This window comes from Lagenorhynchus albirostris, chromosome 5, assembly GCF_949774975.1.
Source record: "Lagenorhynchus albirostris chromosome 5, mLagAlb1.1, whole genome shotgun sequence".
In the NCBI taxonomy this organism is placed as follows: Eukaryota; Metazoa; Chordata; class Mammalia; order Artiodactyla; family Delphinidae; genus Lagenorhynchus; species Lagenorhynchus albirostris.
In genome coordinates this window covers 137,440,464-137,465,604 of record NC_083099.1, presented here as the reverse complement: position 1 = coordinate 137,465,604, position 25,141 = coordinate 137,440,464, and the positions used below count along the sequence as shown (strand labels likewise).

The 25,141-nt window shown below is 38.2% G+C and overlaps 1 protein-coding gene and 1 non-coding gene across 2 annotated transcripts in view; one reads left to right on the top strand and one right to left on the bottom strand.

Annotated features, from left to right (window-relative positions):
* TTC3 (tetratricopeptide repeat domain 3) overlaps nt 1-25,141 on the bottom strand; it is a 139,027-nt gene that overhangs the window by 76,706 nt on the left and 37,180 nt on the right. Inside the window, exons 12-17 of the mRNA XM_060150918.1 lie at nt 20,526-20,688; nt 19,529-19,574; nt 18,595-18,715; nt 17,777-17,840; nt 15,544-15,604; nt 12,450-12,534 (exon numbers count right to left, since the gene is read on the bottom strand). Of these exons, the coding sequence (XP_060006901.1) occupies nt 12,450-12,534; nt 15,544-15,604; nt 17,777-17,840; nt 18,595-18,715; nt 19,529-19,574; nt 20,526-20,688 (540 nt within the window). The remainder of the gene's footprint in view (nt 1-12,449; nt 12,535-15,543; nt 15,605-17,776; nt 17,841-18,594; nt 18,716-19,528; nt 19,575-20,525; nt 20,689-25,141) is intronic.
* On the top strand, nt 24,335-24,407 carry TRNAG-CCC (transfer RNA glycine (anticodon CCC)). The gene has a single exon. It is a non-coding gene; the product is annotated as a tRNA-Gly (tRNA).

Below are 25,141 nucleotides of genomic sequence, written 5' to 3'. Positions count from 1 at the left end.
GAAGTAGAACTGTATTTACATAAAGCACTGAAGTGTCAAAGCAGACTCACATGAATCACATTTAACCAAAAGAAACAACCTTTCACTGACAATACACAGTCTACAGGTATTCAATGACTGGAAGAGTGATTAGCCATGGTTCTATAAATTCCAGATTCCGTACAGGTTTCTATTTCTTCTTGAGTCAGTTTTTATAAGCTGGACTGTTCTAGGAATTTGTTCATTTCATCTACATACATTTTCAAATTTCCTGGTATAATGCTGGCCATAATAGTATTTTGATATAGTATTTGTAATACTGAAGCGTCTGTAGTAATGTATCCTTTTTCATTCTTTTTCTAAAAATATTTATTTATTTGGCGGCGCTGGGTCTTAGTTGCGGCATGTGGGATCTAGTTCCCTGACCAGGGACTGAACCCGGGCCCCCTGCATTGGGAGCCCAGAGCCTTAGTGACTGGCCCACCAGGGAAGTCTCCTTTTTCATTCTTGAAATTGTTTTATTGTGTCTCCTTTTCTTCCTTTCTTAATCAGTTTCCATACTGATATGTAAATTTTATTTATATTGTTAAAGAATCAACTTTTAGCTTTGTGGATTCTTCTTTACAAGTTGTTCCATTTTCATTATTTTTTTTTTCAGAATTTTATTATATTTTTTTATATAGCAGGTTCTAATTAGTTATCCATTTTATACATATTAGCGTATATATGTCAATCCCAATCTCCCAATTCATCACACCACCCCCATCCCCACCACTTTCCCCGCTTGGTGTACATACGTTTGTTCTCTACATCTGTGTCTCAATTTCTGCCCTGCAAACTGGTTCATCTGTATCATTTTTCTAGGTTCCACAAATATGCATTAATATACAATATTTGTTTTTCTCTTTCTGACTTACTTCACTCTGTATGACAATCTGTAGATCCATCCACCTCTCTACAAATGACCCAATTTCCTTCCTTTTCATGGCTGAGTAATATTGCATTGTATATATGTACGACATCTTCTTTATTCACCCAACTGACGACGGACATTTAGGTTGCTTCCATGTCCTGGCTATTGTAAATAGTGCTGCAGTGAACACTGGGGTGCATGTGTCTTTTTGAATTATGGTTTTCTCAGGGTATATATATGCCCAGTAGTAGGACGGCTGGGTCATACGGTAATTCTATTTTTAGTTTTTTAAGGAACCTCCATACTGTTTCTCCATAGTGGCTGTACCAATTTACATTCCCACCAACAGTGCAAGAGGGTTCCCTTTTCTCCACACCCTCTCCAGCATTTGCTGTTTGTAGATTTTCTGATGATGCCCATTCTAACTGGTGTGAGGTGATACCTCATTGTAGTTTTGACTTGCATTTCTCTAAAAATTAGTGATGTTGAGCAGCTTTTCATGTGCTTCTTGGCCATCTATATACGTCTTCTCTGGAGAAATGTCGATTCAGGTCTTCTGCTCATTTTTGGATTGGGTTGTTTGTTTTTTTAAAATGGAGCTGCATGAGCCATTTATATATTTTGGAGATTACTCCTTTGTCCACTGATTCGTTTGTAAATGTTTTCTCCCATTCTGAGGGATGTCTTTTCGTCTTGTTTGTACTTTGCTTTGCTGTGCAAAAACTTTTAGGTTTCATTAAGTCCCATTTGTTTATTTTTTTTTTCTTTCCAATACTCTAGGAGGTGGATCAAAAAAGATCTTGCTGTGATTTATGTCATAGAGTGTTCTTCCTATGTTTTCCTCTAAGAGTTTTATAGTATCCGGTCTTACATGTAGGTCTCTAATCCATTTTTAGTTTATTTTTGTGTATGGTGTAAGGGAGTGTTCTAATTTCATTCTTTTACAGGTAGCTGGCCAGTTCTCCCAGCACCACTTATTGAAGAGACTGTCTTTTCTGCACTGTATATCCTTGCCTCTTTTGTCATACATGAGTTAACCATAGGTGCATGGGTTTATCTCTGGGCTTTCTATCTTGTTCCATTGATCTACATTTCTGTTTTTGTGCCAGTACCATATTGTCTTGATTACTGTAACTTTGTAGTTTGGTCTAAAGTCAGGAAGACTGGTTCCTCCAGCTCCGATTTTTTCGCTCAAGACTGCTTTGTCTATTCGGGGCCTTTTGTGTCTCCATACAAATTTTAAGATTTTTTGTTCTAGTTCTGTAAAAAATGCCATTGGTAATTTGATAGAGATTGCATTGAATCTGCGGATTGCTTTGGGTACTGTAGTCATTTTCACAATACTGATTCTTCCAGTCCAAGAACATGGTATATCTCTCCATCTGTTTGTATCATATTTATTTCATCAGCATCTTATAGTTTTCTGCATACAGGTCTTCTGTCTCCCTAGGTAGGTTTATTCCTAGATATTTTATTCTTTTTGTTGCACTGGTAAATGGGAGTCTTTCCTTAATTTCTCTTTCAGATTGTTCATCATTAGTGTATAGGAATGCAAGAGTTTTCTGTGCATTAATTGTGTATCCTGCAACTTTACCAAATTCATTGATTAGCTCTAGTAGTTTTCTGGTGGCATCTTTAGGATTCTCTATTTATAGTATCATGCCATCTGCAAACAGTGACAGTTTTACTTCTTCTTTTCCAATTTGTATTCCTTTCATTTTTTTTCTTCTCTGATTGCCATGGCTAGGACTTCCAAAACTATGTTGAATAACAGTGGCGAGAGTGGACATCCTTGTCTTGTTCCTATCTTAGAGGAAATGCTTTCAGTTTTTCACCATCGAGAATGGTGTTTGCTGTGGGTTTGTCATATATGGCCTTTATTATGTTGAGGTAGGTTCTCTCTATGCCCACTTTTGGGAGAGTTTTTATCATAAATGGGTGTTGAATTTTGTCAAAAGCTTTCTCTGTATCTATTGAGATGATCATATGGTTTTTCTCCTTCAGTTTGTTAACATGGTGTTTCACATTGATTGATTTGCATATACTGAAAAATCCTTGCATCTCTGGGATAAATCCTACTTGATCATGGTGTATGATCCTTTTAATGTGTTGTTGGATTCTGTTTGCTAGTATTTTGTTGAGGATTTTTGCATCTATATTCATCAATGCTCTTGGTCTGTAATTTTCTTTTTTTGTAGTATCTTTGTCTGGTTTTCATATCAGGGAGATGGTGGCCTCATAGAATGAGTATGGGAGTGTGCCTTCCTCTGCAATTTTTTGGAAGAGTTTGAGAAGGGTGGGTGTTAGCTGTTCTCTAAATGTTTGATAGAATTCACCTGTGAAGCCATCTGGTCCTGGACTTTTGTTTGTTGAAAGATTTTTAATCACAGTTTCAATTTCATTACTTGTGATTGGTCTGTCCATATTTTCTATTTCTTCCTGGTTCAGTCTTGGAAGGTGATGCTTTTCTAAATATGGGTCCATTTCTTCCAGGTTGTCCATTTTATTGGCATGAAGTTGCTTGTAGTAGTCTGTTAGAATGCTTTGCATTTCTGCGGTGTCTGTTGTAACTTCTCCTGTTTCATTTCTAATTTTAATGATTTGAGTCCTCTCCCTCTTTTTCTTGATGAGTCTGGCTAACGGTTTATCAATTTTGTTTATCTCCTCAAAGAACCATCTTTTAGTTTTATTGATCTTTGCTACTGTTTTCTTTGTTTCCATTTGATTTATTTCTGCTCTGATCTTTTTTTTTAACATCGTTATTGGAGTATAATTGCTTTACAATGGTGTGTTAGTTTCTGCTAACAAAGTGAATCAGTTATACATACACATATGTTCCCATAGCTCTTCCCTCTTGCGTCTCCCTCCCTCCCATCCTCCCTATCCCACCCCTCTAGGTGGTCAAAAACCACCAAGCTTCTCTCCCTGTGCTATATGGCTGCTTCCCACTAGCTATCTATTTTACGTTTGGTACTGTATATATGTTCATGCCACTCTCTCACTTTGTCACAGCTTACCCTTCCCCCTCCCCGTATCCTCAAGTTCATTCTCTAGTAGGTCTGTGTCTTTATTCCCGTCTTACCCCTACGTTCTTCATGACCTTTTTTTTTCTTTTCTTAGATTCCATATATATGTGTTAGCATATGGTATTTGTTTTTCTCTTTCTGACGTACTTCACTCTGTATGACAGACTCTAGGTCCATCCACCTCACTAAAAGTAACTCAACTTCCTTTCTTTTTATGGCTGAGTAAGATCCGATTGTATATATGTGCCACATCTTCTTTATCCATTCATCAGTTAATGGACACTTTGGCTGCTTCCATGTCCTGGCTATTGTAAATAGAGCTGCAATGAACATTGGGGTGCATATGTCTTTCTGAATTATGGTTTTCTCAGGGTATATGCCCAGTAGTGGGATTGCTGGGTCGTATGGTAGTTCTATTTTTAGTTTTTTAAGGAACCTCCATACTGTTCTCCATAGTGGCTGTATCAATTTGCATTCCCACCAACAGTGCAAGACTGTTCCCTTTTCTCCACACCCTCTCCAGCATTTATTGTTTCTAGAATTTTTGATGATGGCCATTCTGACCGGTATGCGATGATATCTCATTGCAGTTTTGATTTGCATTTCTCTAATGATTAATGATGTTGAGCATTCTTTTATGTGTTTGCTAGCAATCTGTGTATCTTCTCTGGAGAAATGTCTATTTAGCTCTTCTGCCCATTTTTGGATTGGGTTGTTTGTTTTTTGTTATTGAGCTGCATGAGTTGGTGGTAAATTTTGGAGATTAATCCTTTGTCAGTTACTTCATTTGCAAATATCTTCTCCCATTATGAGGCTTGTCTTTTGGTTTTGTTTATGGTTTCCTTTGCTGTGCAAAAGCTTTTAACTTTCATTAGGTCCCGTTTATTTTTATTTCCATGTCTCTTGGAGGTGCGTCAGAAAGGATCTTGCTGTGATTTATGTCATAGAGTGTTCTGCCTATGTTTTCCTCTAAGAGTTTTATAGTGTCTGGCCTTACATTTAGGTCTTTAATCCATTTTGAGTTTATTTTTGTGTATGGTGTTAGGGAGTGTTCTAATTTCATACTTTTAAATGTACCTGTCCAGTTCTCCCAGCACCACTTATTGAAGAGGCTGTCTTTTCTATATTCTTGCCTCCTTTATCAAAGATAAGGTGACCATATGTGCGTGGGTTTATCTCTGGGTTTTCTATCCTGTTCCATTGATCTATATTTCTGTTTTTTGTGCCAGTACCATATTGTCTTGATTGCTGTAGCTTTGTAGTATAGTCTGAAGTCAGGGAGCCTGATTCCTCCAGCTCCATTATTCATTCTCAAGATTGCTTTGGCTATTCAGGGTCTTTTGTGTTTCCATACAAATTGTGAAATTTTTTGTTCTAGTTCTGTGAAAAATGCCAGTGGTAGTTTGATAGGGATTGCATTGAATCTGTAGATTGCTTTGGGTAGTAGAGTCACTTTCACAATGTCGATTCTTCCAATCCAAGAACATGGTGTATCTCTCCATCTATTTGTATCATCTTTAATTTCTTTCATCAGTGTCTTATAATTTTCTGCATACAGGTCTTTTGTCTCCTTAGGTAGGTTTATTCCTAGATATTTTATTCTTTTTGTTGCAATGGTAAATGAGAGTGTTTTCTTAATTTCACTTTCAGATTTTTCATTATTACTGTATAGGAATGCCAGAGTTTTCTGTGCATTAATTCTGTATCCTGCTACTTTACCAAATTCATTGTTTAGCTCTAGTAGTTTTCTGGTACCATCTTTAGGATTCTCTATGTATAGTATCATGTCATCTGCAAACAGTGACAGCTTTACTTCTTCTTTTCCAATTTAGATTCCTTTTATTTCTTTTTCTTCTCTGATTGCTGTGGCTAAAACTTCCAAAACTATGTTGAATAATAGTGGTGAGAGTGGGCAACCTTGTCTTGTTTCTGATCTTAGTGGAAACGGTTTCAGTTTTTCACCATTGAGGACTATGTTGGCTGTGGGTTTGTCATATGTGGCCTTTCTTATGTTGAGGAAAGTTCCCTCTATGCCTACTTTCTGGAGGGTTTTTATCATAAATGGGTGTTGAATTTTGTCAAAAGCTTTCTCTGCAGCTATTGAGATGATCATATGGTTTTTCTCCTTCAATTTGCTAATATGGTGTATCACATGGATTGATTTGCATATACTGAAGAATCCTTGCATTCCTGGAATAAACCCAACTTGATCACGCTGTATGATCTTTTTAATGTGCTGTTGGATTCTGTTTCCTAGTATTCTGTTGAGGATTTTTGCATCTATGTTCATCAGTGATATTGGCCTGTAGTTTTCATTTTTTGTGACATCTTTGTCTGGTTTTGGTATCAGGGTGTTGGTGGCCTTGTAGAATGAGTTTGGGAGTGTTCCTCCTTCTGCTATATTTTAGAAGAGTTTGAGAAGGATAGGTGTTGGCTCTTCTCTAAATGTTTGATAGAATTCGCCTGTGAAGCCATCTGGTCCTGGGCTTTGGTTTGTTGGAAGATTTTTAATCACAGTCTCAATTTCATCGCTTGTGATTGGTCTGTTTATATTTTCTATTTCTTCCTGGTTCAGTCTCAGCAAGTTGTGCATTTCTAAGAATTTGTCCATTTCTTCCAGGTTGTCCATTTTATTGGCACAGAGTTGCTTGTAGTAATCTCTCATGATCCTTTGTATTTCTGCAGTGTCAGTTGTTACTTCTTTTTCATTTCTAATTCTATTGATTTGAGTCTTCTCCCTTTTTTTCTTGATGAGTCTGGCTAATGGTTTATCAATTTTGTTTATCTTCTCAAAGAACCAGCTTTTAGTTTTACTGATCATTGCTACTGTTTCCTTCATTTCTTTTTCATTTATTTCTGATCTGATCTTTATGATTTCAATCCTTCTGCTAACTTTGGGGGTTTTATGTTCTTCTTTTTCTAATTGCTTTAGGTGCAAGGTTAGGTTGTTTATTTGAGATGTTTCCTGTTTCTTAAGGTAGAATTGTATTGCTATAAACTTGCCTCTTAGAACTGCTTTTGCTGCATCCCATAGGTTTTGGATCATCGTGTTTTCATTGTCATTTATCTCTAAGTATTTTTTGATTTCCTCTTTGATTTCTTCAGTGATCTCTTGGTTATTTAGTAACATAGTGTTTAGCCTCCATGTGTTTGTGTTTTTTACTTTTATTTTCCCTGTAACTGATTTCTAATCTCAGAGTGTTGTGGTCAGAAAAGATGCTTGATATGATTTCAGTTTCCTTAAATTTAATGAGGCTTGATTTGTGACCCAAGATCTATCCTGGAGAATGTTCCATGTGCACTTGAGAAGAAAGTATAATCTGCTGTTTTGGGATGGAATGTGCTATAAATATCAAGTCTCTCTGGTCTACTGTGTAATTTAAAGCTTGTGTTTCCTTACTAATCTTTTGTTTGGATGATCTGTCCATTGGTGTAAGTGAGGTGTTGAAGTCCCCCACTATTATTGTGTTACTGTCGATTTCCTCTTTTATAGCTGTTGGCAGTTGCCTCATGTATTGTGGTGTACCTATGTTGGGTGCATATATATTTATAATTGTTATATCTTCTTCTTGGATTGATCCTTTGATCATTATGTAGGGTCCTTCCTTGTCTCTTGTAACATTCTTTATTTTGAAGTCTATTTTATCTGATATGAGTATTGCTACTCCAGCTTTCTTTTGATTTCCATTTGCATGGAATATCTTTTTCCATCCCCTCACTTTCAGTCTGTATGTGTCCCTAGGTCTGAAGTGGGTCTCCTGTAGACAGCATATATATGGGTCTTCTTTTTGAATCTATTCAGCAAGCCTGTGTCTTTTGGTTGGAGCATTTAATCCATTCACGTTTAAGGTAATTCTCGATATGTATGTTCCTATTACCATTTTCTTAATTGTTTTGGGTTTGTTTTTGTAGGTCCTTTTCTTCTCTTGTGTTTCCCACTTAGAGAAGTTCCTTTAGCATTTGTTGTAGAGCTGGTGTGGTGGTGCTGAATTCTCTCAGCTTTTGCTTGTCTGGAAAGCTTTTGATTTCTCCATTGAATCAGAATGAGATCCTTGCCGGGTAGAGTAATCTTGGTTGTAGGTTCTTCCCTTTCATCACTTTAAATGTGTCATGCCACTCCCTTGTGACTTGTAGAATTTCTCCTGAGAAATCAGCTGTTAACCTTATGAGAGTTCCCTTGTATGATATTTGTCATTTTCCTCTTGCTGCTTTCAATAATTTTTCTTTGTCTTTAATTTTTGCCAGTTTGATTACTATGTATCTCGGTGTGTTTCTCCTTGGCTTTAACCTGTATGGGACTCTCTGCACTTCCTGGACTTGGGTGGCTATTTCCTTTCCCATGTTAGGAAAGTTTTCAACTATAATCTCTTCAAATATTTTCTTGGGTCCTTTCTCTCTTCTTCTTCTGGAACCGCTATAATGCGAATGTTGTTGCGCTTAATGTTGTCCCAGAGGTCTCTTAGGATGTCTTCATTTCTTCTCATTCTTTTTTCTTTATTCTGTTCCACAGCAGTGAATGACACCATTCTGTCTTCCAGGTCACTTATCTGTTCTTCTGCCTCAGTTATTCTGCTATTGATTCCTTCTAGTGTAGTTTTCATTTCAGTTATCGTACTGTTCATCTCTGTTTGTTTGTTCTTTAATTCTTCTAGGTCTTTGTTAAACATTTCTTGCATCTTCTCCATCTTTGCCTCCATTCTTTTTCCGAGATTCTGGATCATCTTCACTATCATTATTCTGAATTCTTTTTCTGGAAGGTTGCCTGTCTCCACTTCATTTATTTATTTTTCTGGGGTTTTATCTTGTTTCTTCATCTGGTACGTAGCCCTCTGCCTTTTCATCTTGTCTGTCTTTCTGTGAATGTGGTTTTTCTTCCACAGGCTGCAGGATTGTAGTTCTTGCTTCTGCTGTCTGCCCTCTCTTGGATAAGGCTATCTAAGAGGCTTGTGCAAGTTTCCTGATGGGAGGGACTGGTGGTGGGTAGAGCTGAGTGTTGCTCTGGTGGGCAGAGCTCAGTAAAACTTTAATCCTCTTGTCTGCTGATGGGTGGGGCTGGGTTTCCTCCCCGTTGGTTGTTTGGCCTGAGGTGACACAACACTGGAGCCTACCCAGGCTCTTTGGTGGGGCTAATGACAGACTCTGGGAGGGCTCACGCCAAGGAGTACTTCCCAGAACTTCTGCTGCCAGTGTCCTTGTCCCCACGGTGAGCCACAGCCACCCCCCGCCTCTGCAGGAGACCCTCCAACACCAGCGGGTAGGTCTGGTTCAGTCTCCTATGGGGTCACTGCTCCTTCCCCTGGGTCCCGATGTGCACACTACTTTGTGTGAGGGCACTGTGTGCCCTCCAAGAGTGGATCTCTGTTTCCCCCAGTCCTGTCGAAGTCCTGTAATCAAATCCCACTAGCCTTCAAAGTCTGATTCTCTAGGAATTCCTCCTCCCGTCGCCGGACCCCCAGGTTGGGAAGCTTGATGTCGGGCTCCAGGTGGTGGACTTCTGTGGTATTAGTGTTCTCCAGTCTGTGAGTCACCCACCCAGCAGTTACGGGATTTGATTTTATTGTGATGGCACCCTTCCTACCATCTCACTGTTGCTTCTCCTTTCTCTTTGGATGTGGGATATCTTTTTTGGTGAGTTCCAGTGTCTTCCCATCAATGATTGTTCAGCAGTTAGTTGTGATTCCTGTGTTCTCGCAAGAGGGAGAGAGAGCACGTCCTTCTACTCCGCTACCTTGAACGAATCTCCTTCACTATTTTCTACTTTGTAATTTCCTTCTACTTTCTTTGTGTTTTTTTTCCCCTGCTCTTGGAATGAATGCATCACTAATCTAGAAGTCTTTATTCCTTTAATACATACATTTAGCTTGATAAATTTCCTTCAAAGTAATATCAAAGTTGTACCCCTTGCATTTTTTTATTGAGAGGGAAGTACAGAGATTTCCATATACCCCTTTGCCCCTTACACGAAGAGCTTCCCCCATCATCAAAATCACTCCTCAGAATGGTATATTGGGTTGGCAAAAAAGTTCCTTCAGGGGGCTTCCCTGGTGGCGCAGTGGTTGAGAGTCCGCCTGCCGAGGCAGGGGACACGTGTTTGTGCCCCGGTCTGGGAAGATCTCGCATGCTGCGGAGCGGCTGGGCCCGTGAGCCATGGCCGCTGAGCCTGCGCGTCCGGAGCCTGTGCGCCGCAGCGGGAGAGGCCACAGCAGTGAGAGGCCCGCGTACCGCCAAAAAAAAAAAAGTTCCTTCGGTTTTTAAGTAAAAATAAAAGACATTTTTCATTTTCACCACAAATTTTATTAAACAACACATTCACCATTTTATTCCACTACCTTCTGCCATTTTTCAGGCAACTTCATAATTCCATCTTCCCAAAACTTTTTTTCTTTTTGAGCAAAGAACTGTTCCAGGTGCCTTTTACAGTCTTCCAGGGATTTGAAATTTTTTCCATTAAGAGAATTTTGTAAAGACCAAAGTAAATGGAAATCCAAAAGTGCAATATCTGGTGTATATGGCAGATGAATCAAAACTTCCCAGCCAAGCTAACAGTTTTTGCCTGGTCATCAAAGAAACATGCGGTCTTGCGTTATCTTGATGGAAGATTATGCATTTCCTGTTGACTAATTCTGGACACTTTTCATGGAGTGCTGCTTTCAGTTGGTCTAACTGGGAGTAGTACTTGTTGGAATTAATCGTTTGGTTTTCCAGAAGGAGCTCATAATAGAGGACTACCTTCCAATTCCACCATATGCATATCACCACCTTCTTGGGAGGAAGACCAGCCTTTGGTGTGGTTGGTGGTGGTTCATTTCGCTTGCCCCATGATCTCTTCCATTCCACATTACTGTATAGCATCCACTTTTCATTGCCAATCACAATTTGTTTTAAAAACAGAATGTTTTCATTACGTTTTAGTAGAAAAATCATATGCGGAAATATGGTCAAGAAGGTGTTTTTTGCTTAACTTATGTGGAATCCAAACATCAAAGAGATGAAAATAACCAAGCCGGTGCAAATGATTTTCAACGCTTGATCTGGATATTTTCAGTATGTCGACGATCTCCCATGTGGTATAACGCTGACTGTTCTCAATTAATGTCTCAATTTGATGGCTGTCAACTTCAACTGGTCTACCCGACCATGGAGCATCGCCCAACGAGAAACCTCCAGCATGAAACTTCGCAAACCACTTTTGACATGTTCAATCAGTCACAGCACCTTCGCCATACACTACACAAATCTTTTTTGCGTTTCAGTTGCGTTTTTACCTTTCTTGAAATAATAAAGTGTAATATGCTGAAAATATTGTTTTCTTCCATCTTCAATATTAAAATGATTACACAAAAATTCACCAATCTTGAAAAATTTTTTTTAAATGCACACTGATATGACAGCCGTCACATACAATCAAAACTGTTTCGAATGGAGTTAAAGACAACTAAGTGCTACTAGAGCCATCTTACATAAAAAACCAAATGAGGGACTTCCCTGGTGTTGCAGTGGTTAAGAAGCCGCCTGTCAATGCAGGGGACCTGGGTTCGACCCCTGGTCCAGGAAGATCCCACATGCCGCGAAACTAAGTCAATGCGCCACAACTACTGAGCCTGCGCTCTAGAGCCCGTGAGCCACAACTACTGAGCTCATGAGCCTCAACTACTGAAGCCTGCAAGCCAAGAGCCCATGCTCCCCAGCAACAGAAGCCACTGCAATGAGAAGCCTGAGCACCACACCGCTGGCCGCAAATAGAGAAAGCCCACACGCAGCAACGAAGACCCAACGCAGCCAAAAAAATAAATTAATTTAAAAAAACGAACCTTTTGGCCAACCCAATATACATACATGGGGTGGGGTGCTTTTTTTTTTTATTTAACCAAGGATTAACCTACACTGACACATCATAATCACCCAAAGTCCATAGTTTACCCATGAACCCTATGGTTCACTCTTTGTGTTGTACATTCCATAGGTTCGGACAAATGTATAATGACTGCATCTATCATTTATACTATCATACAGAGGATTTTCACAGTCCTAAAAATCCTCTGTGCTGTGCCTATTCATCTCTTCCCCCTTAATGTACATTTTTCATTACTTACCAAATACTACAGAGTTTTATATAGAAAGTTATATGATAAATCATTCAAAGGATAAAAAGTTTGCTCTTTAATGGTTCTATAGTAGATGTAATAAAACCGCAGGTGCTTAAACCTTTTAAAATGATTTAAACCTTCTTAAAATATTTAACTTAAAAGTTAACACTTTGGGAAGACTTGCTTCTTCCTTTTAAATCTATGGGAAACAAACAATTTTGTATTCAGTATTAACTATTAGTTAAATCTCTGGTTTACACACTTACCAAATTAAAACCTAAATTAGTGACGATTTGGTTTCTTAGCAATCATCTATTAAATTATATGTTCATAACTAAAATTATTATAAAAAACTTTAGAGATGTACACAATTAGACTTAATTCATGTGAAAAATGTTATGTTCAAAGAGTTTGCTTTTCCATTAGAAAAGCCTTTGCCTTTACCTGGTGTGCAGCTCTGGAGGATTTAGAAAACTGTTTCTCCAAGATGTTTTTCAAATCTACTGGTAAACTCCCTTGTGAACCAGAACTAAAAGAGAAAAGCACTGTTTTGAATTATTTTTAAAAAAACAATCCCGCTTATTATATAAATAAAAAAATATTTACTGAAGATCATTTTAAACTTAGTAAATAGGGAGTCACAAGTTCCTAAATAGAAACATTACCAAGATGCCAATTCTCTCCAAATTAATTTCTAAATCCAATAAAAATCCCTATAAATTTACTGGGGAAAGGGGACCAGATGAACTGATTATTCAGATGTTATAAAAGAACAGCTTTAAAAAAAAACGAAAGAAAGAAATTGGTGGATTTACACTGATTACCCAAAGTTATTACAAATCTAAAGTCATGAGTAACAACAAAGTCATAAAACAAGAAATGTGCCCCAAAACACTGCAAAGATGATCCATCTCATATGAAAATCTGTTAATAAGATATAACCTTTTCAGAAAGTCTGACCCCCAATGCTGGTGAGGGTAAGAAAGGTTCAGGTACTCCAGGTGGTGTTTTCTGACACCACATGTGAGGGTTTCTGACACCACATACCTGTCATTTTTCCACACCGATTCTCCAACACCAACTGAGTGTCCAACAATTCAATTCTGACACCAACTCTGGAGTTAAGAACTCAGGCCCCACAGGTTAAAGGCTCAGTCCCACAAGACTGCCCTCACTTCAGCCACAATGGGATACCCAGGCTACCCATACTTCTGCCCTGCCGACTACAAATTCAGGGGTTCCCGTGACTACCCCTTGGGTTCAACTATTCCCTAGGACAACTCACAGAACTCAGGAAAGCGCTTTACTTACCATTACCAGTTTACTGTAAAGGATGTAAGTCAGGAGCAGCTCAGTGGAAAAGATGCATGGGAAGGTGTAGGGGAAGGGGGTGCCTCAGAGCTTTCACACAGTCCCAGAGTGTACCATCTCCCCAGCATCTCGATGTATCCACCAACCAGAAGCTCCCTGGGCCCCTATGTTTAGAGGTTCTTACTGACGTTTCATTACACAGGCATCAACGATTTAATTACTGGACTCTGGTGACTAAACTCCATTTCTTGCTCCCTTCTTCTCCCCAAAGATCAGGGGTGGGGCTGAAAAGTTCCAACCAACCACACACTTTATTTTTCTGGTGACCAGCCTCAATCCTGAAGGTAGGGACCCAACCTTGGGTCACTTTATTAGTATAAACTCAAGTAGAGAGGAAGGGGCTCATTATAAATAACGAAAGACTCTCTCATCATTCAGGAAATTCCAAGGGTCCTAGGAGCCCTGTGCCAGGAACTGGGGACATAGACCGAAAATATAAATATCTTTACTATACCACACCCTCTCACAGCTTAGTAGGAGTGTGAACACTGCTCATTTTTTGAGAGGAGAATTTGGCAGTATCTATCAAAGTTAAAATTACACATCCCCTTTGACAGCAGTTCCACTCTAGAAATTTCTCCTTCACACACATCTATACTAGGAAATATCCTGCAGCCATGAAAATGAAGGATGTAGATCTCCATGGTCTGATATGGAAAGGTAGTCAAGGCATTTTGAAAGATATAAAAGCAAGCTGTAGGCCAGAATAGTTCCAACAACAATGAAAACTATAGTCTTAACAATAATGATAGGTCAGGGCTTCCCTGGTGGCGCAGTGGTTGAGAGTCCGCCTGCCGATGCAGGGGACACGGGTTCGTGCCCCGGTCCGGGAAGATTCCACATGCCACAAAGCGGCTGGGCCCGTGAGCCATGGTCGCTGAGGCTGTGCGTCCGGAGCCTGTGCTCCGCAATGGGAGAAGCCACAACAGTGAGAGGCCCGCGTACCGCAAAAAAAAAAAAAATAAAATAATAATAATAATAATAATGATAGTTCAAGTGTATTGAGCATTTACCATGTTCTATTGCTCTAAGTATTTTATGTGGTTGTCCCATTTAATTGTTAAATAACCTCATGAAGTAGACATAATCAAGAAGAGCATTCAGTTTGAAAACAGAAACAAAATATCAGGAAAATAAATTTATCTTTAACACAACAGGTTAAAGTTATAACTGTGCATTCAAAGAATGAGCATGTATTGGGTTTTGGCTTCCTTTTATGATAAGGGAAGGGGGGCAAGGAGGAAGACTCAGGACTTTTCTAACAAATAACAGAACAACAAAAGGCACTATGGCCTTGCTTTGTATTTAATTTTTGAGGCACCATCAAAAAACGGTCATTTTTTAAAAATAGGGCTTTACTAATTTATCTTAGTGCTTTGATATTCAAATCATTCTCCTTTAAGCACCTATCAAGGAATCAGCCTTAAGAAATGAAGAGAAAACTGAAAACTAGTGGAACTGTGGCAAAAATGGCTTTGCAGTTTCTCCAGCACCACTTTCATTGATTTCATGAATTTCTGTATCTGTTATAAGATTTACAATTTCACTTTGCAATCAATTTATATCTTTGTATCTAATGGGGGTTAACTCTAAAGATTGGTGGCAAGAGTTCCTACTGCTAATTTGGGGGGGATGTTTGGTAGAACGAATTTTGTAAGTGGTCGGTTCATTAGTAAATCCTTGCCTATGAATATACAGATAGCCACGCCAGTGTATGCAAAGTTAAGTTCCCAGATGGCCAAGAAATTGCTAACAGCAAGTTTCTAAAGCAAGGCACTAGAGAAGGAAGTCAGAGAGAGGGGAAATAAAGCAAACGGAAGGAGACTAAGTTTTCACTTTATACTTATCTGAATCTTTTTTCCTCTTATGAGCCTGTATTTTGGAATTTTAAGAAATTAATACTGATACATCTCGTATTATATGACTTTCAGAAATCAGTATTAACATCCAGGATTAATACTCCTTTAGTCAAAAATGACCCTTTCCTAATAAAGACATGCCGTGCTATTTGAAAGGGATTTTTTACTACTTATCATAGTACACATGTGTAAAGGCAGCTACTACTAGAAAGAGATTTAATTTTCTTTTTTCTTTTTTCTTGGGAGGAGGGCATTACAGAAACGAAACGAAACAAACAAACAAAAAACCCTTACATTAAAAAACATACCTGAACTTCTCCAATTCATTGTTTCGGGATTTTTGTTTTCCTTTATATTTTGGAGGCTGACCTGTGAATACAAAAGTATTTGTTCCTGAAATCTGTACATAAAAATCTACAAGCTTGAAAGTAAAAGTAAAACATTTTTTAAAAATGTAAATTGGAATAAGAAAGCAAAGGAGGCAACACTGTATGTGAGTCTAACTATAAACAGGTAAGCCAAAAAAAAGAAGCTACTGATGATGTTTCTCTATGTATGCTATAAAATTATTATAAAGATTATAATGACGATTATCATTTAGTCCTATAGTAGATATAGAAGAGATACAGGTGTAGTTCCTGTTCTCAGGTAGTTTACAATCAGATGGGAAGAAAAGACAGTCACTTCACCAATTAAATAACAATCCCCGTTAAGAAGAAAAGAAGATGCATTGTTACTGAAATGTTAATTCCATAGTAACTGCTCTTGTAACTCCTAGAAGGGAAAAATCACTTAAGCTGGAGTGGCTGGGAAACACCTTAGTGGGGATGCAGCATTTGTATTTAGTTTTAAGGAACAAGTAGGATTTGCAAAGAATGGGTCAAATGAAGTTTTATTTTAAGAAACACTACATAAACCTGTGTGACTGGGCGAGTTAAGTAAGGATAGATTGAAAGGGGCTGCAAGCCAGGCAGGTTGGTATGAGTGTTTACAGGCCCAGGGCTTCTGACTCCCCAGCTCTGCGAGCTGAGCCTTTATCCCACTGAAAGGAGGAGCGAGCCACTGTACACTTTGGGGCAGGGGAGTCACACATGCAAAGTTGTGTAGAAGAGAGCACAGCAATAGGGACTGGATGTCTCTGATGGAAGCTTTGGGAGAGATAGCAGAGGCAAGTCAGAGCCTATGTATTAGGGAGGGGATGAGAGCCTGAGCTCTGATGGCCTCAGAAAACAAAAGAGGCTTCTAGAAAGAAAGAAGAGTTCTAATTTGATTTCTACTGTGTGACCTAGGGCAAAATTATTTAATCTAACCCTGGGACCTCAATTTCTTTGACTGAATATAGATGCGGAAGTATGGATGGTATTTAAATTATTTAAATGTGCTATCTGATAATAATGGTCTAAGAAATACAAATAAATTAAAAGCTGTTTTCAAAAAAACAGTTTTATTCTCAAAGATTTTTCACATGCTGTAAAGTCACATCAGGTAAGACAAACACCTGCGTTTCCCCCTCTTTGTAACTGTGCTGAAGTGCTAACCAGTAGTTAAGTGGTTGGATACGCAGCACTGGAGCCTAAGAGAAGATAGAGCTGCAGGAAGTAAAAGACAGAAATGGCTGCCAGAAGTAAAAACACTGAAAAAAATAAACAAATGAACCAAAAAACAGGTGGAAGGAAAAGAGAGCAACAGGATCACTAACTAGAAGGCCAACAATCTCACCACAATAACTCTGAAAGGAGCACATGAAAGCTTGAGATAAGTAACCTGTGTGTAACAACAACTTTGAGTTGCTGAATTCTCTCAAACTCTGTTTTAAAAGGCAGAGAAGAATAACCCACTTAGAACGATTTCTCTCAAAAGCTGGGAGTATAAACGGAGACTGAGAAATAAACGAGGCATGCGTGTCCACTTCTCTGGAACCCTTCATTTCCCAAAGATGCCAAGTAGACAAGGTCTGGCTGTGTGTCTGTGTATTTTCTAGATGCATAAACATATGCACTAAGCACATACAATTTAAATAAACTAGTATTAGGCTAAAGCATCCATTCTCAACAGGTGTGACATCACCCACAAGAAAGTCGTAACTGGTTATTGGAAGATGAAAAAAATCCGTTTTTATATATAAAGCACACATGTACATACAGTACATAAACAGATAAACAGTATCTGTGATATTAAAGTTTCACAAGGGGAGGGTAATTAGGGGAAAAAATGTCTAAAAAAGGCTCTGGGAGCAGGGGGTAGATGATGAAATAAAAGTTGAGAAACACTGGCCTAGTGGAAATTAGGTAGCAGACCACGAAGAGCACCATTTTTCTTCTCCATTCCTTTATTTGGTTTTCCAAAATTAAATTTATTAAACAATATGAAAAGACTGAGCATTGATTACAAATAAACATTCAATATTTTCTCGACACAGAAGCACTGTAAAGTAAAAGGAGAATAATAGCAAATATAAGGCTTGTGAGAATTTTAGGGCATGGAAGTTGAGGCAACACTACGCTAATTCAGCAACAATTTACATATGGGAAAAAGACTCACTTGATGGTGGCAGAAATTCAGGATGACAGTCACAATCATCTACCTTCGAAGCTTCATCTGCCACCTACCAAGAAAATAAAATTAGTGACACTTTCAAAACAATACAGCCATGAAAAATTCAATAGCTAAATAATAAAACTGAGTAGCAAAGAATTTATCCAAGTGCCTAAAATACTCAGCTTTACCAAATGAATAAACAAACTGATAGGGGCTTCCCCAGTGGCGCAGTGGTTGGGAGTCCGCCTGCCGATGCAGGGGACACGGGTTCGTGCCCCGGTCTGAGAAGATCCCACATGCCGCGGAGCACGTCCGGAGCCTGTGCTCCGCAACAGGAGAGGCCACAACAGTGAGAGGCTCGCGTACCACAAAAAAAAAAACAAAAAAAAAACAAACAAACAAACTGATAACTACTGAACAATAAATACTGAATTAATACTATCACATCTTTCCTTATTCTCCTCTCCCTAACTGAATACAGCTTCTTTGAGACCTTCATTATTAACAACAGAAGGACTTTACAGCGGGTTGGGAAAGTTCCCTTCAATGCGTACTACATATCTAACCCGAAAACACCAATTCCCTTTTTTCCCCTCAAACCCTGGAAAGAAATATAAATGTGAACTTGGTGATACCTGCTGAGCTTTGAGTACACTACAATTCGGGAAAACTCAGACACAGGTCATCTGGGACACTGATCACAGAGCCAGGCTATAGGCTCAGAGGTGCATACTGGTTTCCATTATCACAAAAATATTTGTAAAAATATAAGACTACCTATACTTGAAATAATTCTAATTTTAGTTTTTAACTGAGCTTACCTTTGGATTCTGATTACCACCGTTTGCCATTTCGTGGTTAGGTTTTCTGGAATTTTTTTCAGTCTCCACAAAGTTAAGTGAAGTACTAAATGCAGGTGCTGATAAACTAGGTATGTAGGCCCTGAGTGGTAATAAAAGAAATAATCATTTAAAAAAAATTATTTTTAAAAAGTTATCCTTCAAACAAAGAGGTTTCAGCAAGTATAGCCTTTTTACCTTGAAAGCAAGGTAATATTGTTTCAAAAAGAATCTCTACCTGTGAGATTGGGTTTCATACATAAATATGACTTTAGATTTGGTATTAAAAACTCCAAATAGATTACGAACAGTTCAAGAAATGTATTCTGGTTTCTAATTTAACAGCTGTTATAAATTTAACAGCTTCAACATCTTAGGCATTTAAGCATGTGGGAAAAGCTTAATCTATTTTAACTGCCAAGTGAAAAACGTAGACTCCTGGCTGCGATTTGCTTCCTTATGAGCACACTCAAATCTATCTGCTGCCTATTTCTAACAGAAGTGTCTTAGCCTTTGAAAGGTATCAGGAGGCTGGAAGCAGATGTTTCCAGGACAGAGGTGAGGGGTAAAAGGCACAGACTGAGGCCCGCTCTCTGCTGCCAGGAACCTCGTGGCTAAACTGGTGCCGTTCAAGCGCAGTAACATCCAATTCACATTTCACGCCTCTTCTCCCATAGGCTTAGGCCATGGATCTCCGATATATACATATGCAAAGAGTTTAGCCAAACAGTAAGCAAAACCAATCAGGCAAATCACAGGTCGCCTGATCTTACAAACACTTTAAAAACCTCTTCTCATCCTTCCATCTCCAACTTTATTGTGGTTGCTATTATCTACTAAAGCATCCAACAGCAATTCTGAAACTCACAGAGCAAAACCATTCCGAGTAACAGCTACTGATCTGATATTAACTCACCTGCTTTCATAGAAGGCTTTAATTGGATTCCTAGTTGGTGTTCGACCTACAAAAATGAATCACACACACATAGTAATCAGTGGACTGGCAACACACACTTTAAAAGATTTTCACATCTCTTTTAAGCTGACAGTAAGAATATCAAATTTAGGGAACTGAAAAATAAACCTAAACAATTTTACACTTCTAGATGTTTTTAGTTTTAGAATGACGTCAACAAAATGTTACACAAACCTTATTTGACATCTCATTATCATGTGATCATTGACTAGATGCAACAATATATAAATCTCAATCAGAGACAGTACCTGTCTTCAAGGAGCTCACAATCTTATAATCATGTTCTGTTGGATGACAACATCTGTTAGTGAAATAGGACTGCTCAGCTCAGCTTCATAAGACACTAACTACCCAAAGAAGAAATAACAGGAAAGATCTATATGCTGAAAGCATAGAGTGAAAGCATTCAGGTACTGGGAAAGCAAAACGACTTAGGAGAGAAAACAAGGGTAAAATGAAAATCTGGAATTCCCAGCCTGCACACTAATTTATGATGTACCTATGTATATACATACATTCAGCATGCTACAGAATTAGCCACAAACTTGGTGCAAAAACATCAAACAACTCTATTGAAGGGCCTTTTCTTTAGGAAATAAGTATAATAATGGAGAAAAAAATCTTAAACTTTGTTTCAAAAGGCTTTACTTCATTCAAAATTTCAAGAAAGTATATTTTTCTACAGAAGAATAAATAATAATTTGTTGCTGTTTCAAATAAAAAGTACAAATCATTTATTATTACCTATTGGAATACAATACTAACAAAATTCTACATGAATAGAAATGAAAAACTTAACTGAGTTAACCGAAATAACGTAAAGGAAGTACAAGTCATCTGAGAATTTGATTTATGGTCCTCCATTAATCCAAGAAACCCACCTTCAAAAGTTTTAAAGGGAATTCGAGTGTTACCAAAAGAATCTTAGGTGAAATACCTTGCAGGTCTTCTATTTGTTTTTGTAACTTTACATGCTGCTGAATTAGATCCTTGATTCCCTCAGGGTCATTTTTACAGAGTTTTTGAGCTTTTACGTTTGCTTGCAGGGCCCAGTCATATTCCCCCAGCATAGAAAGAGCAGCACAATAACGATAATGACCCTGTTCCAAAAAGATAAATTCAAATTTTTCTCAAAAATATGCTTAAGTTCAAGAAAATAGATAAGGAAAAAATATTTTGCTTGAAAACTGATTAGTTACTTAAAATGTTACATTAGGATCCTATCAATAAAATAAATAAAAATGTTAATACCTCTCAGGAAATAAAGTCACCTAAATGAGTTAAATGAGAAGCTACGAATAGTATTCATAATTATTTTTAACAACTGACTAGAGATCAGTGTCTCTGCTTAAGAGATTTTTGTACCCCCCCCAAAGAAAATAATTCAACCTTTACTGTACGTAAGAAAGAAACACATTATTCTTATGCCAAATTAAGTATAAAAATGATGCATTATAAATAACTTAATTTTTCTCAAAATACTTTTAGGCAGTAATAGTCTCTAAGTCATTACACTCCCTACACTTCTGAAGTCAAAAGAGTTTTAGAGCTGGGAGGAACAATCAGCCTGTGCAGTAGTTTTGCAGCCCTGCTGAAGAGCATGGGCACAGATAAGGGGTACAGTTATTAATTCCATCTTTCTTAATCAGCTTTTAATTATTTTACCTCTAAGTACAGAGTTCTTGGCTTTAAGAAAAGATCCGAAAACCACTGATTTAATTCCAATGATCAGGTTGCTTGTTTTATTGCTACAGAACCATAGTTCTGGCTGGTCCCATTTATGCATTTTGGGAAATCTTCTATATCAAGCATGAACATTTTAATCTAGAAAGCTAATATTACCAAACCTGGGGCTAACTCAGCCAACCCCTCCTGTAGCTACTTCCAAACCAAACTCCCATTTTAGGCACAGTATCTCCATTTAAGAAGTCATTTACAAGTGAGAGAGGCTAGAAACTGGCCTAATGCCACATTTATTTAGAGACAAACCAAAGAACTTGTATTTTAGGACTCCAGGTCCAGAGCTCTTTCCTCTTTATTACACATTTTACAAAGAACATTCTGATTCTACGAGAAAATATGAAATCAGAAATAAGTGATACGTTTAAGAAAGATGCGACTTTCACTAAAAGAAGCCAGAAACAACCAAAGGACCTCTGTTTATGCAGGTTCAGAGCATATATAATCCTACTGTGGTGCACCAACCCAACCTGTTCCAGGGCATTTCTTAGCCAGGCTCCTTAGGCTCAGATCAAAGATCCCAATTCAGATTGCATTTGGTTAAACTCTGCTTTTCCTCCAAAGGCATAAGATAAAGAGTTCTCACAGATACGCTACAGGACCAAAATTCTATCCACTAAGCATATATCAATTTCAAAGTTTAAATAACTGCATTAAAAAATAATCACAGCATAGGAAATTATGAGAGATTATAAACCTTACCTGCTAAATTTGTAAAAAACGCTTCATTTCTTTCTCTTTTCCACTCACCTTTCTCATCTTTTACTGGATCCTTTTCCCTAAACTCTGTAAAACCCAGTGTAACTTCTATCAGTTGAGAAAGGAGTTTATTCAGATCTCTCTGCTGAAGTTGTCTGAATGAAGCTTAAATTAAAGGTATCTCAGAAAATTTCTTGAACCCAATTACATAGAAAGTTTTGCTCTTCTCTGACATTATCTCATTCTCTATCACATATACAGTTCATCTGACTAGCATCCCCTCCTCTTGTGTGCCACCATGTCCCTACTCCACACGGTAATGACCCCACTAGTGCCCCCGGCTCAACAATGGCTGGCAGGGTAGAAGCATAGCTGTGACCCAGGAGACTGGTCAATCCAAATGCACCACTTCCCAGGTCACAGTAATTGATCCACAGGTGGGTACATGGCTCAACCAGGATCCGTCTGAGGCATTCCACAGTCATACTACATAAATACTAACAGAGGCTCTCTCTCCACTAGAATAAAGTTACTAGGATATCAGTTATTAGGATATCACTTCTACAAAATGAAGCCAAGAGAGCCTATGCTCTAATTACCACTTGTGGTCAAGACAGAGTAACAGGGATTGGATATACCCTCTTGCTTAAAGCAAACGAGGACAAAATACATGAAACGAAGGTTTGCGAGACACTGGACATCAGGCAACAAAAGAGAGTGATCCCTGAGAGATGAGAAACACAGAAAGCCCTATGATTGCTCCAGCTTACTTAAGGAGAGATTCTAAGCCATAGCACACGGAGAAGGAACCCAGGGAGAGACCACAGTCTCAGTGAAGACAGAGCCAGGAGTCCAGGAAAGCCAAGGCAGCTCAAGTTCACAGGGCAGAGGACCAGAGAGGAGAGAGCTGGACAGAGAACTCCAGAGATCTTCAGAGGGTCTCCCTTGAGTCTTCAGCTGAGTATCAGTCAGTACACGCATGCGGGGCAATTACCAGAGCCAGGGAAAGAACCACTTGAAAGACTAAAAGGGAACAGTAGTCAGCACTGACACAGGGCAAGGAATAATTCCTGTTCCCACTGACCAATGCGGAAAACATCGTAATTCATGGAGTATTAAGTACTCAAAAGAGTTGCCTCAGTTGTGCAGAAAAAATTAGCCCTAGACCAAATACCACTATGATATCACCCAACAAAGCTTAAAACAACACTCCAAAGAATCTGTTTCCAAGTAACTTTAATACATCTCAAAAGGAAACTCAAAAGTATTTACAGAAATACAAAAATACTAGTACCAAACAAGGTAAAATTCACAATCTCTGGCAACCAATCAAAAACTACTAGGTATGCAAAGACGGAAAATGTGATCTATAATGAAGAGAAAAAAAATCAATCAGTTGAAAACAATCCAGAAATGACACAGATGATAGAATTAGTGGACAAGGACATTAAAACAGTTATAAATATATTTCATATGTTCCAGAAGCTAAGGGAAAAATTGAACATATTAAGAAAAGACATGAAATATATAAGAAATACTCAATCTGCAATTCTAGAGGTGACTGCTATAGCATTTAGATGAAAAAAAAATTAGATGGAAATAAAGGCAGATTAGACATAGCGAAGAAAAAGACCAGTCAATGTGAGGACAGAGCAATAGAATCTAGGTAAAATGAAACAGACAGAGCAAAAAGAGAAAAAAGATTAAAAACGATATTAACAGGGAAGCACCACTGAGAAACAGAAAGAAAAATGTGTACAGATCTGGATCTGACCATGCCTGAAGCTGACCCCCTAGACTTTTCAATTACATGAACCAATAAATTCCCTCTTCTACTTATGAGTGAGGTTTTGTCACTCCCAAACAAAAGAATTCTAATATACTCCTCAATATTAAAAAGTTCTTGAGGACATTTGTGAGGTTTGTATCCTGTATAACATCAAAAGATAATGCACTTGGAAATGTCAACAAATATCTGTTGACTACACTGTAAAAATTCTCACTCTTTGGGATACAATGACTCACCCTCTCTTAAGCCTAAAAGTATGTGTAGGACTTATATAACATTGTAAATCAGTATACCTCAATAAAAAAAATAATGAAAATAAAAAATAAATCATTTAAAAAATTGAAGTATGTCTATGACAGCTGACATTGTACCAGTCTTCTCTACCTGGAAAGAAGGAAGAAAAAATGGTCTACCCTCACACAGAAATCTACAGAGTATCTTCCTATACAGGCTTATATCCTAGAGGAATGACTCAACAGACTCAGATTCATGAAAGAACTCATAAAAGAATGGGGACTTCCCTGGTGGTCCAGTGGTTAAGACTCTGCACTCCCAATGCAGGGGGCCCAGGTTAGATCCCTGGTCAGGGAACTAGATCCCGCAAGCCAGAACTAAAGATCCCACGTGCCACAACTAAGACCCAACGCAGGCAAATTAATTAATTTATTTACTTATTTTAAAATGTCTATTTAAAAATTAAAAAATAAATAAAAGTAAAGATGCATCTTGCACAGTCTACTTTTGTTTTTGAAGTTTAAAATATCCTTCAATGAGCATTCCTTTCTGGTAAAATAAAATGATAAATGAGCTCAATATATAGTTACCAAATTTTCTGAATACTTATTAAGAGTTATGTTTTTCATCTACACAAATACTTTTGCAACCATCAAAAAAATCTCAATTTAAAAAAATGAGTGAACCCACATAAATATAGTCAACTGATCTTTGACAAAGGACAAAGGCCATACAATGGAGCAAAGACAGTTTTTTCAACAAATGATACTGGAACTGGACATCTACATGCAAAAAAACGAATCCAGGGACTTCCTTGGTGGTCCAGTGGTAAGGAATCCGCCTTCCAATGCAGTGGACGGGTTTGATCCCTGGTTGAGGAACTAAGACCCCACATGCCGCAGGGCAACTAAGCCTGCATGCCGCAACTGCTGAGCTTGTGCGCCTCAACTAGAGAGAGAAAACCCACACACCACAACTAGAGAGAAGCCCACACGCCGCAACGAAGAGCCCGCATGCCACAACGAAGACCCAACGCAGCCAAAAGTGAAAATTAATTAATTAACTAATTTAAAAAATGAATCCAGACCTAA